General features: G+C 39.5%; 1 protein-coding gene across 6 annotated transcripts in view; it reads right to left on the reverse strand.

The window, feature by feature from the left end:
- Nucleotides 1-576: 576 nt before the first annotated feature.
- Nucleotides 577-13,967, reverse strand: part of ANXA7 (annexin A7) — a 28,478-nt gene continuing 15,087 nt past the window's right edge. For 3 of the 6 annotated variants that reach the window (XM_082717208.1, XM_082717210.1, XM_082717209.1), the window contains exons 7-14: nt 12,408-12,510; nt 12,099-12,193; nt 9,835-9,948; nt 9,393-9,563; nt 6,212-6,382; nt 6,057-6,132; nt 3,491-3,603; nt 577-1,219 (exon numbers count right to left, since the gene is read on the reverse strand). In XM_082717208.1, coding sequence (XP_082573334.1) covers nt 1,097-1,219; nt 3,491-3,603; nt 6,057-6,132; nt 6,212-6,382; nt 9,393-9,563; nt 9,835-9,948; nt 12,099-12,193; nt 12,408-12,510 — 966 coding nt within the window. In that variant the 3' untranslated portion in view covers nt 577-1,096. The remainder of the gene's footprint in view (nt 1,220-3,490; nt 3,604-6,056; nt 6,133-6,211; nt 6,383-9,392; nt 9,564-9,834; nt 9,949-12,098; nt 12,194-12,407; nt 12,511-13,967) is intronic. The other 3 variants (XM_082717211.1, XM_082717213.1, XM_082717212.1) reach the window with 1 other exon arrangement.

Raw genomic sequence — 13,967 nt, forward strand, 5'->3', positions numbered from 1 at the left:
AATTGATATTTACTGTTCTTCTCAATTCTTAGTACACTCACTCACCAATTCTGTATTAAATTTCTGCTTTGTGCCGGGGAACTTCATACATAGAATAGGGTTCTCATCCTCAACAGAACTTACCTAACATTTACAGGTTTTTTTGTATCTTAATTTTTGTTTAGAATCCCCAGTATATTACAAATCTTTCTTGGTATTTCTCCTGACTACCTATTATAATGCTCAGTATACTCAATTAGTAATTGCACGGTAGTGGGGATAAGCCAATGGGTTTTGTAATCATCCTGCTACACCACTGAGTGAGCTCCTGAACTACTCCAAGGAGCTAGGACCCAATTTTCCCAGAGATACTATAAGCTTCATTCACTAATTGAGCCCCTCCTATTTGTCAAGCTTCACTTTCTTGAATCATGACTAAATTGTTACTAGTTTTTATAGTCTTTCATAATTTTTTTTTTCAAAACCACAGAACAATGAAGATATTCAGGGAGTTTTAGTAGACATAAAGGTAGGCTATATATTTTACGCATATAAACATATAATCCCTTTTTAAAAAGTTACTACAGGCAATACTCATCCTTTTCCTACGTGAAAAGTTTAATGCTTATAAATATAGAATACCAATTTATGTAAAATAAGATGCAAATTACTCTTCTAGGTCCAAAGAGCTGAATCTTTAAAAAAGTAATACAGTTTTGACATACTACCAACTATAGTTGTCCAATGGACCTACATGTGCTTTGGAAGGCAGAGTTTTGCAACTTTTTCTTTTATTCAGCTTTATTATGCAGACTTGGAAACTGCTGTGTTTTTTTATTCAATTTGGGATCCTGATTAGGATAAGAACAGTGCGAATTATGCCTTACAACCATTGCATTAGTACATCATTGTGATATGGCTTCAAATTGATTGTATATAGAGAAAAAAATAACATTGGAATTAAGGCAGTAACCACATGTGCAAACCAAGCACAATACCCTGACACGGTCCTTAGTAAAAAGCTCTTTTGGTTAGGTGATGGTTGATACTGCTGCATGCAGGTCAATCACTGAAGGATATGCTTCATTTATTTAAAAAAAAAAAAAAAAAATCCCTCCTATTGGCCCACAATGGCCAGAAGCAGCTTTCGGTAATCTCCACTTGTGTCACTCGCAATCATTGTGCCCAGGGTCTTCTGATACATCTGACTGAAGGTCTGTTTTATTTGTACAAGATCAATCTGCATGCAAGAGATATTTTTGATATTAGAAAAAAGCTGTTAAAAGAAAACAGATTAGAATTATTCTTTAATAGTGAAAAGAGCCTAATTATAATCAAAGCAGAGGGCAGAAAAAAACACCAAGTGACAAACATTTGACTGCTAGCATTCATACCACTGCTGGCATTACTCAATGAAGGGTGGATTCGCTATTCTGTAAAAATACTGAAGAAGGGTGGTACCAGTTTCATCTATTATCCTCAAAATGCTGGTTATTTAAAAACCATTAAAAAAATAAAACCATTTGATAGGAAGGTTACTCTAAAAAACATAGAAAATAACAACTGTTGGAAAGGGTGTGGAGAAACTGGAACCCTTGTATCCTGCTGGTAGGAATGTAACAATGCAGCTGCTGTAGAAAAAGGTTTGGTGATTCCTCAAAAATAAAAAAAAAAAAAAACAGTGCCCACTTCGGCAGCACATATACTAAAAACAAAACAGAATTACCATATGATACTTCAGTTCCACTTCCAGGTACATACACAAAAGTGAAAAGCAAGAACTCAAGCAAATATTTGTACACCTGTGTTTACAGGAGCCGAAAGGTGGAAGCAATCCTAGTGTCCACTACAGATGAGTAAGAGAAGGTGGTCTACACATACAGAACAGTATTATTCAGCCTGGAAAAGAAATTCTGACTCATGCTACAACATGGATAAGTCCTGAAAAAGTTATGCTAAGTGAAAGAAGCCAGTCACAAATGGGTAAATGCTGTATGATTTCACCTATACAAGGTACCTAGAGTAGTCAAATTCAGAGGAAGAGAACGCAGAAGGGCTGCCATGGGCTGGGGAGAAAGGAGAATGGTGAATTATTATATAATGAGTATGGATTTTAAGTTTTACAAGGTAAAAAAAAGTTGTGCTGGTAATGGCAGTACAACAATGTCAATGTACTTAATTTAAGCCACTGGAATGCATATTTTAAAATGGTTAAAATGTGGGACGCCTGGGTGGCTCACTGGGTTAAGCCTCTGCCTTTGGCTCAGCTCATGGTCTCAGGGTCCTGGGATTGAGCCCCACATCAGGCTCCCTGCTTAGCAGGGAGCCTGCTTCCCCCTCTCTCTCTGCCTACTTGTGATCTCTCTCTGTGTTAAATAAATAAATAAAATCTATAAATAAATAAATAAATAAAATGGTTAAAATGTTAAGTTTTATGTTGTATATATATATATATTTTTTTAAAGATTTTATTTATTTGTATGTTGTATATATTTTATTGCGATTTAAAGAGATCAAGCTTAAAAAACTTGGGTCTGAGTATAGATACACAAAGTTTTTTAAAAATACCATATGATTGTTGTCTTTTGAAAAATGATTTACCTTTCCTACCATAATTTAGTGGCATGTTTTCTTTCAAGTAAGAAGTGCAATAAATATAGAAAGTCAAAGAAAAGAAAGCATTTGAGGTATATTTAGGTAAAGAGAAAAAGGTTGTTGTTGTTGTTGTTTTTTTAAAGATTTTATTTATTCATTTGACAGAGATCACAGGTAGGCAGAGAGGCAGGCAGAGAGAGAGGAGGAAGCAGGCTCCCTGCTGAGCAGAGAGCCCGATGCGGGGCTCGATTCCAGGACCCTAGGATCACGACCTGAGCCAAAGGCACAGGCTTTACCCCACTGAGCCACCCAGGCGCCCCGAGAAAAAGGTTTTAAAAATAATTTTATAATTAGAAGGCATGCTAAATTTCAAGAATTTTTACATCCAATTGGGTTAATCTGTCATACAGTTTTTTACATTAGCAAAATGAAAAGATAAACATTTTCCAATTGGATATAAATCAGTACTCTCCACAGACCTTCTCAAGTAGGAAAATCTCTTGGCACAGTGATTGGTTTCTCCAACCCAATCCTCTCTCTCGGCATGAGGAGAGTGAACACTGCTTTATATAACCTCTACCAGAGGTGACAAAGGGAGAACATCTTTCCTAATTGTCAGCTGAGGAACCTTTAGGAAATCAACATTCAAAATCCAGTGAAGATCAGGGGCACCTGGGTGGCACAGTTGGTTAAACATGTCATTCTTCATTTCAACTTAGGTCATGCTCTCAGGGTCCTGGGACAGAGCCCTCCATGGGCTCACACTCAGGGTGGGCGGGGGAATCTGCTTGAAGATTCTCTCCCTCAATCCCCTTGTGTTTTCTCTCTTTCCCTCTCCCTTTTTCTCCCCCACAAATAAATAAATCTAAAAAAAAAAAAAAATCAAGTAGGATCAAATAAGAAAAGAAAGACTCACCTCACTTCGAGTGACCACAATCCTGACCAGGGTGGAATCATCTGTGCCGGCACCTTTCATAGAATAGTAGAGCCTCTCAGCAAAGAAGGCAGGGCGATTCAGGGCACACTGCACTGCAAGTCAAAGATAATTCACATGTGATGCCTTGACAAGGTATCCATGCTTCAGCTTCATTTATCACTTCCAGCCTGCCTTTGATCCTTCCTTATAGTCACCTCAGAAATCTTGATTTTTCTTAGCATTCATCCATCTTTCTAGCTGCAGACAGGATACCTTTAATTCTAGAGGATTCCCTCTAGCCAATAAATCCCATGTTTTTCTCCATAGATGCAAGAGCTTAGATTCTTTACGTTTTTTTCCCCCTTCAAGGGAGAAAATCTGTGACAATGGTGCCCTGGTAAATATCTTACTTAAAAGAAATAATGACTGAAATCTGAATTCTAGACGTCAAATAAATCGTTTGGCTGACAGAAGGATATGAGATACGTTCCAGTACAAAAAACAGATTTGTGGGGCGCCTGGGTGGCTCAGTGAATCACGTGTAAATCACGGCTGCCTTCAGTACAGTAGTACCTTCTCTCACCCAAGCCCACACCGGACTCTAGATGACATCATTTTCCTCATCTTCCCCGTCTTCCCCATCTTGACTTAAGAACTCAAAGATTCTTGGGACGCCTGGGTGGCTCAGTTGGTTAAGCAGCTGCCTTCGGCTCAGGTCATGATCCCAGCGTCCTGGGATCGAGTCCCACATAGGGCTCCTTGCTCAGCAGGGAGCCTGCTTCTCCCTCTGCCTCTGCCTGCCATTCTGTCTGCCTGTGCTCGCTCTCTCCCCCTCTCTCTCTCTAATAAATAAATAAAATCTTTAAAAAAAAAAAAAAAAAAAAAAAGAACTCAAAGATTCTCTTCAAATCAGCCAAGTCCCCACACCTCTGACTCTCCAAAAGCAGCAGCTCTGAGACTCCATTACAAAGAAAGCTCTGAGGAGCGGCACCTGGGTGGCTCAGTGGGTTAAAGCCTCTGCCTTCAGCTCAGGTCATGATCCCAGGGTCCTGGGATCAGGCCCCATATTGGGCTCTCTGCTCAGCAGGGAGCCTGCTTCCTCCTCTCTCTCTGCCTACTCATGATCTCTGTTAAATAAATAAAATCTTTTTTTTTAGATTTTTAAATTTATTTGACAGAGAGAGGTCACAAGTAGGCAGAGAGGCAGGCAGAGAGAGAGAGAGGGGGAAGCAGATTTCCTGATAAGCAGGAGTTCCCCTGATGCGGGACTCGATCCCAGGACCCTGAGACCATGACCTGAGCTGAAGACAGAGGCTTTAACCCACTGGGCCACCCAGGCGCCCTAAATAAATAAAATCTTAAAAAAAAAAAAAACAGATTTGAGTCAAAAATTGAGAATGATAATAAGTCTGACATTTTCTCTTAGGAAAATTAACTTAGCAAAGTCTCTTCTTGCAGATGGTAGAAATATACTAACTTTACATGACTGCTTTACCTACAATTACTACAGTACTATTTTTAGGACACTCAATTGTTAATACCAATGTGTTAATAACACTCTCTTTAGTCCTATATTCTCCATGAGAATTAAATTTCCATTTCATTGGACAACTCAAAGAACACCAGAAAGTTTTTTTTGTTGTTTTTTTTTTAATTTCAAAAGGGAAAGGGGTCTCATTGGATCCTATCTGAAAGGGGTTTTTTGAGGGGTACCTGACTGGCTCAGTCAGTGGACTGTGTGACTCTTCATCTTGGGATTGTGAGTTCAAAGCCCATGTTGGGTGGAGAGATTATAAATAAACTTTTTTTAAAAAGGTGTTTTCTGGGGCACCTGGGTGGCTCAGCCAAGTGTCTGCCTTCAACTCAGGTCATGATCTCAGGGCTCTGGGATTGAGCCCCAATCAGCAGGGAGTCTGCCTCTCTCTCTCTCTATCTCCCTCCCTTCCACCCACCTCCGCTCATGCTGTCTCTCAAATAAATAAATAAAATCTTTTTTTTTTTTTTTTTAAAGATTTTATTTATTTATTTGACAGAGAGAAATCACAAGTAGATGGAGAGGCAGGCAGAGAGAGAGAGAGAGAGAGGGAAGCAGGCTCCCTGCTGAGCAGAGAGCCCGATGCGGGACTCGATCCCAGGACCCTGAGATCATGACCTGAGCCGAAGGCAGCGGCTTAACCCACTGAGCCACCCAGGCGCCCAAATAAATAAAATCTTAAAAAAAAAAAAAAACAACATTTTTTTGGGAGCTCAAAATGAGGCTTTGTGTGGTCACACTTGTAGTTCTTTAAGGCTTCCCCATTCACTTCAATGGAAACGCTACATCTACTGTAATTCCTGCTCAGTCTTCATGAAAAGCATACAGAATGAAGACCAAATAATTCCAAATAACCCTTTCTGATCACACCACCACCATTCATAGGGAACTACATATATAAAAACATAGGACTGGCTCAGCCTCTGCCTAAGCAGATTCCTAGGCTATATTAATTTCATCATTTAATGGAAACAACTATTCAAAGCTTTTTCATCTACAAACAAAACAAAGCAAAATGTAGAAGTATCTTACAGATGGTCTTTAAACCACTTTCAACATTTCCAGAAAATTCACGGGCAACACTACTTAGCAAATCTCGATTAGCCACCTGCAAACAAGAAGTACAAGGGTTAAAATATTTTCACAACCTAAAACTGAAGCCAAATCTTCAAAAGAAAAGCTCATACCCTGGAATAAGCCTCCACAGTAGCTTTCAGTTGAGGAAAGCTTCTTGTGGCAAGAATCATGTTAAAGCAGGATTCATCTGTCCCTAGTCTTCCCTCACCAGCTTGATAGAGACGCTGAGCATCTTCCTGAGCCAACTGGTGGTTAACGTTCTGGTTCTCATCACGATTTCCCTGCAAGAGAGGAAGGCAAGAATTGGAAAACATGATACAAGTTCTACTGAAAATTTTTTTAACAATCTAGTCACTTCTGGGGGCGCTTGGGTGGCTCAATGGGTTAAGTCTCTGCCTTCGGCTCAGGTCATGATCTCAGGGTCCTGGGATCAGGCCCCGCATTGGGCTCTCTGCTCAGCAGGGAGCCTGCTTCCCCCTCTCTTTCTGCCTGCCTCTCTGCCTACTTGTGATCTGTCAAATAAATAAATAAAATCTTTTTAAAAAATCTAGTTACTTTTGGACTTAAAGAACAATTTATTGAAAATCAATGCATAAAGTTTGTCATGTATATCTTCATTCCCTGCCTCCTCCAAAAAAAAAAAACCAAAAAACAAAAAGAAAAACATCTCTAGGGGCAACTGGGTGGCTCAGTGGGTTAAAGCGTCTGCCTTCGATTCAGGTCATGATCCTGAGGTCCTGGGATGGAGCCCCACATCGGGCTCAGCAGGGAGCCTGCTTCCTCCTCTCTCTCTGCCTGGTTCTCTGCCTACTTGCAATCTCTGTCTGTCAAATAAATAAATAAAATATTAAAAACAAAAAACCAAAAAGCCAAAAAAAACCCTAATTAAAAAAAAAAGGAAAGAAAAGAAAAACATCTCTACTAGGAGATATAAACTACCACTCAAGTGAAGAAATTATAATTTTCCTTAGCTGAGATTTAAGATAAATATGTGTTATACTGAGTTCCAGTTTGCTTTCATTCATGCAGCTAAAAGCTAAAGAGCACTTGTTTTGTGTGAGGCTCTGTTAGCCAGGGTTCTCCAGAGAAAGTGAACCAACAGGATATGCTAGGTGGTAGGGACACAAGAAAGACCAGGTCCCTGCTCTCAAGAATTTAAGTCAAGGGAGGGAATATATAATATGGAGGCTTCATGAACCTCCTTTCCTTCAGCCAAGTGTAATGATACATCATGTAAATTCTGGCTGTATACATACAAGAGACACACGAACTTTTTAGAAGAAGCTATAAATAACTCAAGTTCTGCTAGACTGTGCCAATTTGTATACCAAACTCTTCCCTGAGAAGAGGAAGGAGACAGCTGGAAAGGGAGCTCTGGGTCTGAGCAAGAGCTAAGCTTAGATGGGCATTTGGTTTCTCTCAAAAACAGAAACACAAATCCAAAAGAAGGAAAGGCTGCCCTCTAGAGTCTCCATGCCTGTCTGTGAACAAAATGGAGAGAGGTGTTCCTGAAGGTGAGATGCTATATCCGTAAGACCACTGGGCACATGGAATATACAGAAGCATATTCTAAAAGGGAGACTATAGGTAGCACATGAAAGATGTTCAGGAAAAACTCTCCAGATGACTGCTTTTGGACTCAAACACAGAACACAAATCTCATTTTCCTGGGAAGACATTCCTCCGCTCACTCCCTGAAAGAGGCCCCTTTACTTCATAAAGTAGCCAGGCTTTAAATTCTGCATAAAGAAACTTAGCACCTCATATAAAGTCTTTTTTTTTTTTAAGATTTTATTTATTTATTTGGCAGACAGAGATCACAAGTAGGCAGAGAGGCAGGCAGAGAGAGAGAGTAGGAAGCAGGCTTCCTGTTGAGCAGAGAGCCTGATGTGGGGCTCGAGGATCCCAGAACCCTGGGATCATGACCTGAGCTGAAGGCAGAGGCTTTAACCAACTGAGCCACCCAGGCGCCCCGCACCCCCTCATATAAAGTCTTAATAATCACTTAATAATACTAAAAAATGAGTGTTAAGTCTCTATTCCTGCTTTTGTCTTCTTGTGTTTCTTCTTGTTACTGTTTTTAAATGCCAATCTACTCTCCTACTGTTATCCATCATAGGTAAATTCAATTTCTTCCCAACCATTTGCTTTCTTTTCTCATGTCCACATCCACTGACCCTGGTGCACTGTTTCCTGCCACTATCTCCCTTTGCTCTGAAAAGCATGTTGTCTACTCTCAGATCTCTTGGGACTGTCCAACCTTGTATACTAGCAGGAAAGCCACTGACTCCTGATACTGAATCAGTTTGCTGGTCTTCTGCATCATTTATTTCAAATAAACCTTGATCATCTCATCTATAAGTATGTTAATATCATTCCAAATACTCTATTTGGAGAATTTTCTGTCACTTCTCCAGCACATCTGGGAAATCAGAATAAGGAAGGTGCTTATCACCACATTGCTGTGAAGTCCGAGAAATGTTTCTGCATTTCTGGCTCTTCTCACAGTTTTCACTTCCTCTAGCACTTTCGTGACGGTCCTGCATATTTTCAGTTGATGGTCCAATTTAACTGACAGTACAATGCTAAGCTTAAAGTACAAAATTTCATCCCCAGCCTAAAATAGAGAGTCTCAAGTTGATTTCTGATTCCATATAACTTTAAAGAAGTTAATTTCTTTCTTTTTTTTTTTTTTTAAAGATTTTATTTGTTTATTTGACAGACAGAGATCACAAGTAGAGAGGCAGGCAGAGAGAGAGAGAGAGAGGGAAGCAGGCTCCCTGCTGAGCAGAGAACCCGATTTGGGACTCGATCCCAGGACCCGGGGATCATGACCCGAGCCAAAGGCAGTGGCTTAACCCACTGAGCCACCCAGGCGCCCTCTTTTCTTTATTTTATTTTATTTATTTATTTGACACAGAGAGAAATCACAAGTAGGCAGAGAGGCAGGGAAAGAGATGGGGAAGCAGGCTCTCCGCCAAGCAGAGAGCCTGATGTGGGACTTGATCCAGGATGCTGAGATCACGACCTGACCCGAAGGCAGAGGCTCAACCCACAGAGCCACCTAGGCACCCTAAAGAAGTTAATTTCTAATCCCTTACAAAAGCCAGATCTGCAGAAATAAATCTCAATTGTGACTACAAAGAAATTTGTATGTTGGATTCTGTGTTGCCCCTTGTAACGATGGCAAGATTCCGAGTGAGTTAAATACTAAAAGTAATAAGTAATGCTCACTGGTCATAGAACGTGAAGAATGTTCCCTCTATCAACATACATTCATGGTATACTCACCTGGCACATGGATACCAGTAAACGTTCAAAATGCCCGGATGTATCTGACCTAATATCCTTTTCAAGGTCTCGTCCGAATTCTGACTGATAACATCTGACAATTTCTCGGATTTCCTGATTTGTTCTCGTGCACAAAATTTCAATCAATACACGTTCCTGAGTTCCTGCTCCCTGTGTGAAATGAAGAAAGGGAGAATTATACAAAAAAAATAAATAAATAAAAGAAAAAAAAGAAGGGAAAAAAAAACTGCTGGAAGTAATTAAATCTCACTATTCCATTGAATACTTCTTTGGCCTCCAAACCTGCAAAGCTCTCTCTATATTCAGATGATATAATATAATGTATTGATTTAGCTGTCTCTGTATATTCAAAACTGCCGTAATTTGTGGGGTTTTCCATTTGAAATAGGATAAAATATATAAAGTAAATGACACACAGTACCTTCATTGCATTCCGTAAACTCCAGGCATCGTAATATGTAGGTGGCATGAATAGGGCAAGGATCAGTTCTTCCATATTTCCACTTAACTCTGATTTAAGGTCTTTGATTAAATCCTGTTTAATTACAAATAAAAACTAAGTATGTGTGTTCTCCAAATTTTACTGCCTAAATTTTTTTAAGAAAAATATGGAAAATGGAATTGAGTTGCTTTATGAAAGCCTAAAATTTCAAATTTGAATAGTATATACTAAAAACAAGTAAATATATACATTTAGAGTTTGTTACACTCATAATTTTTCAATAATTAATTAATTTTTAAAAAATCTTATTTATTTATTTGACAGAGAGACAGTGAAAGAATACAAGCAGGGGCAGTAGGTGAGGGAGAAGCAGGCTCCTGGCTGAGCAGGAAGCCTGACACTGGGCTCGATCCCAGAACCCTGGGAAGATGACCTGAGCCGAAGACAGATGCTTAATCACAGAGCCACCCAGGCACCCCTATTTTTTCAATTTAAAATCAATTAATTAGCATAGTGTATTATTAGTTTCAGAAGTAGAGTTTAGTGATTCATCAGTTGCATACAACACCCAGTACTCATTACATCAAGCGCCCTTCTTGATGTCGTCCATCACCCAGTTACCCCATTCCCCCATCCCCTCCCTTCCAGCAATCCTGTTTGTTTCCTATAATTAAGAGTCTCTTATGATGGTTTGTCTCCCTCTCTGATTTTACCTTATTTTTCCTTCCCTTATGCTCATCTGTGTTGTTTTTTAAATCCCACACGTGAGTGAAATCATATGGTAATTTGTCATTCTCTGACTGCCTTTGGCTTAGGTCATGGTCTCAGGGTCCTGGGATCAAGCGCCACACCGAGCTCTCAGCTCAGCAGGAAGCCTGCTTCCCCTTTTCTCTCTGCCTACTTGTGATCTCTATCTGTCAAATAAATGAATAAAATCTTTTAAATTAATTAATCAATTTTTTAAAAAAACCAGGAAGCCAAGAGAGAAGGTGGCTGGGCGCAAAACAAAAAACCAAAAACAAACATAGGCTGTGAATTTAGTTTTAATTCAAAACTGATATAGGAGAAAATTCAGGACAGCACAGCATAGGGTATATATTAAAGAGATTCATAACAAGGAAAATAATTTTGTTAGTGAAGTGAATCTGATGTGGAACTGTAAGGAAATCTAGACTTTGTGTCACTTAATCAGCTTTAAGACTAAAGAAGTGGAGCTGGGCCAGGCAGAGAGAGTAAGGCATAGAATAGGTGAAGTGGGACAAACCAATGAACCTCTATTCCCATTCTGACAAAAGTAAACTGGTTCCAGAGAATGTTAGGAAATTTTAGGATTTCTATCTAAATGGAAAAATAATGCTATCCAGCTTTCCCCTTCATATATCAGAAGCAATAGCGCTTTTTAGCCCTAGAATCTTGCTGGATTTTGTCACTGATCATCCATTCAGGAAATATTTATTAAGTGGCTATTTGTTACTACTCCTATACTTGGTGCTGCAAATGCCCAGATGAAGAGGACATGGTTTGTCTGAGGGGAGCTCACTGCTGCAGGGAGTAGGCAAGAAGATCAGTTGTGGCAGAGATTTTACAAAATATGACTGTACTGCCGTGAAAATGGCAGCAAAACTGCCCTGAGAAAGGAGAGAAACTTCACAGAGTAGCTGATGCAAGCTAAATCCTAAATAAGGTGTTCGCCATGAAGAAAAAAAAAAAGAGGAAGTGGTGTTCTAGGCCTAGAGAACAATGTATACGAAGCACAGCATTATGAAAGACCAGGATGTGTGCAGGGAATGACAAAAAGTTGTATGCATCCTAATACAGGATATGTTTAGAGGGAGGGAGAGGAGTGGAAGAGGATGCCAAACACCAAGAAAAAGTCCTTGAATCCCACGTAAAGAGAAGGCTGAGAACCAAACTCTTTTTCTATTATACTATTTATCTACCTATTTTATATATAAATTTATCTACTATCAGTTATGCTATTATGGCCATAATCTACTTTCTACTGAGCATCTATCCTATATCAGACATCATCTGAGGTATGAGTAGGACTATGAGATCAAGGACTACTCCAAAATTAGAAAGGCTTTTAAGAGAAATAGTGAACACACCACTCCTGTGGTGTCTGAAATCTAGTTGTCTCTACTACGCACCACCAGCACTAATAAAAAGATAGTATCCAACCTGACATAAATGTAAAGTCTACAAGCCACTGTCTGTGGCCAGAAAAGAAAAAATATATGTACCTTGCCATACATGGTCTTAAAAGCTGCTTTAATTTTTTGCCTCTGATCGTTGGAACGGTTGGCCACAACGTCCACAATTGCCTGCTCGTCTGTCCCTGAAAGAACCATACATGTTTAAGTAAGGATGAACTCTGTCCTGGGTATTCCTTGACAACATCTCTTAGATGCTTACAAGGTGCCTGGTGCCAGACTACACTGAGTCACGTGCACAGGTAGACACATAAATTTCACTTGTAAAATAAAGCTTATTTGTACTTTCGATTCAATCAATCAAAATTATAAATAAGATTAAAAACCTGTTTTCCTTACCAAAACCTTTCATTGCTTTACGAAGAATTTCTGCATCTCTCATGGCATCAAAGTTGGCAGCTGGTCGGACTGTTCCTTGAGTTCCCTGAGTCATCGCAGCAGGCTGAAACACAAGGCACAAAATCCAACTCAGTTATTGTGCTAATCATTTCATAATATAAAAATACATCAGGGCACCTGGATGGCTCAGTCCGTTAAGTGCCTGCCTTCAGCTCACGTCAGGATCCCAGAGTCCCAGAATTGAGCCCCCAAATCCGGCGCCCTGCTCGGTGGGGAGTCTGCTTCTCCCTCTCCCTTTGCCTCTCCCCCTCCTCCAGTTCACTTTCTCTTGCACTCTCCCAAATAAATAAAATTAAAAAAAAAAATAGATCAAATCAAATCATCCTATTGTACACCCAAAACTAATACAATGTTACAGGTCACTCATATCTCAATAAAATTGGGGAAAAAAGAAACATGAAAAAATACTCAACATCTTTAGTAAAGAAATATAAATTAAAAAAAAAAAGTCAGGACTCTCTGCTGTCAAGAAGACAACTTAAGACTTCCCCAGTCAACACTCTTAGTCAAGAAGGCCATGTTTAAGTTTTAGGACAGAGGACCCGAGTATTTTATTATGAAGGCTCACTCTGGAGCAGGCAAGAAAGACCTATTCTCTACCTGCCAAAAAACAGCTAAATGCCAAACTTTTAGGAGATTAGAAAGTCAAGCTTGTGAAACTTGCCAAAATCTTTCTGAGTCTTGATTTTCTTCTTAATAGGAGGAAAAAAGAGATCGATCCGTGGATAGTGTGAGATGAGCAGCAGTGTTTGATTTAAAGACAGTAATATAATAAGGGTTTTAGTTAAGTAGACCTTGAGCTGCCCAATGAGGTTTCGGACAAGCAATATAATTTTTTTTTAAGATTTACTTGAGAGCACACAAGCAAGGAGGAGGGACAGAGGGAGAAGCTGATTCTCCCGCTGAGGAGGGAGCCCGATGCAGGGCTCAATGCCAGCACCCTGAGATCATGACGAGCTGAAGGCAGACGCTTAACTGACCGAGACACCCAGGTGCCCCCAGGCAATATAATTTTGACAGTATCTCCGATTTCTTCTACAGGCCCTCATTATCAAAGATGAAATAAAATGTTTTATAATAAGAAAGCACAAAATAAAAGGGAACAATGATCGGAGATTCTGGGAGGTAGAATATTCTTCATTGATGACATAGGAAATAAACCAGAAAGCAAAACAGGGACTGTATTTTAAAAATACAAATCTATGGGGAAATTTAAAAATCAATTTAACAAATGCCATGGTAGTAACTGTTTCTGGAGAGAAATATCAATGGATGCTAAAATTATTAAAAGTATGATGCAATCCAAGGTATTTGCATAGTTTGTAACAGTATAGTAGAAAACTTGGCAGACCCAAGTAATCAAAATCAATCATTTCCAGTAACAGAATAAGTCTCCTGATATATAATGCACTGGGGATCCAAGATCATTTCTGTGATATTCCCTCCAAAATGGCAAAACCTAACCTTAGTCATGAGAAAGTATCAGACAAACCCAAACCA

Source organism: Mustela nivalis (genome assembly GCF_964662115.1).
Source record: "Mustela nivalis genome assembly, chromosome: 2".
NCBI lineage: Eukaryota > Metazoa > Chordata > Mammalia > Carnivora > Mustelidae > Mustela > Mustela nivalis.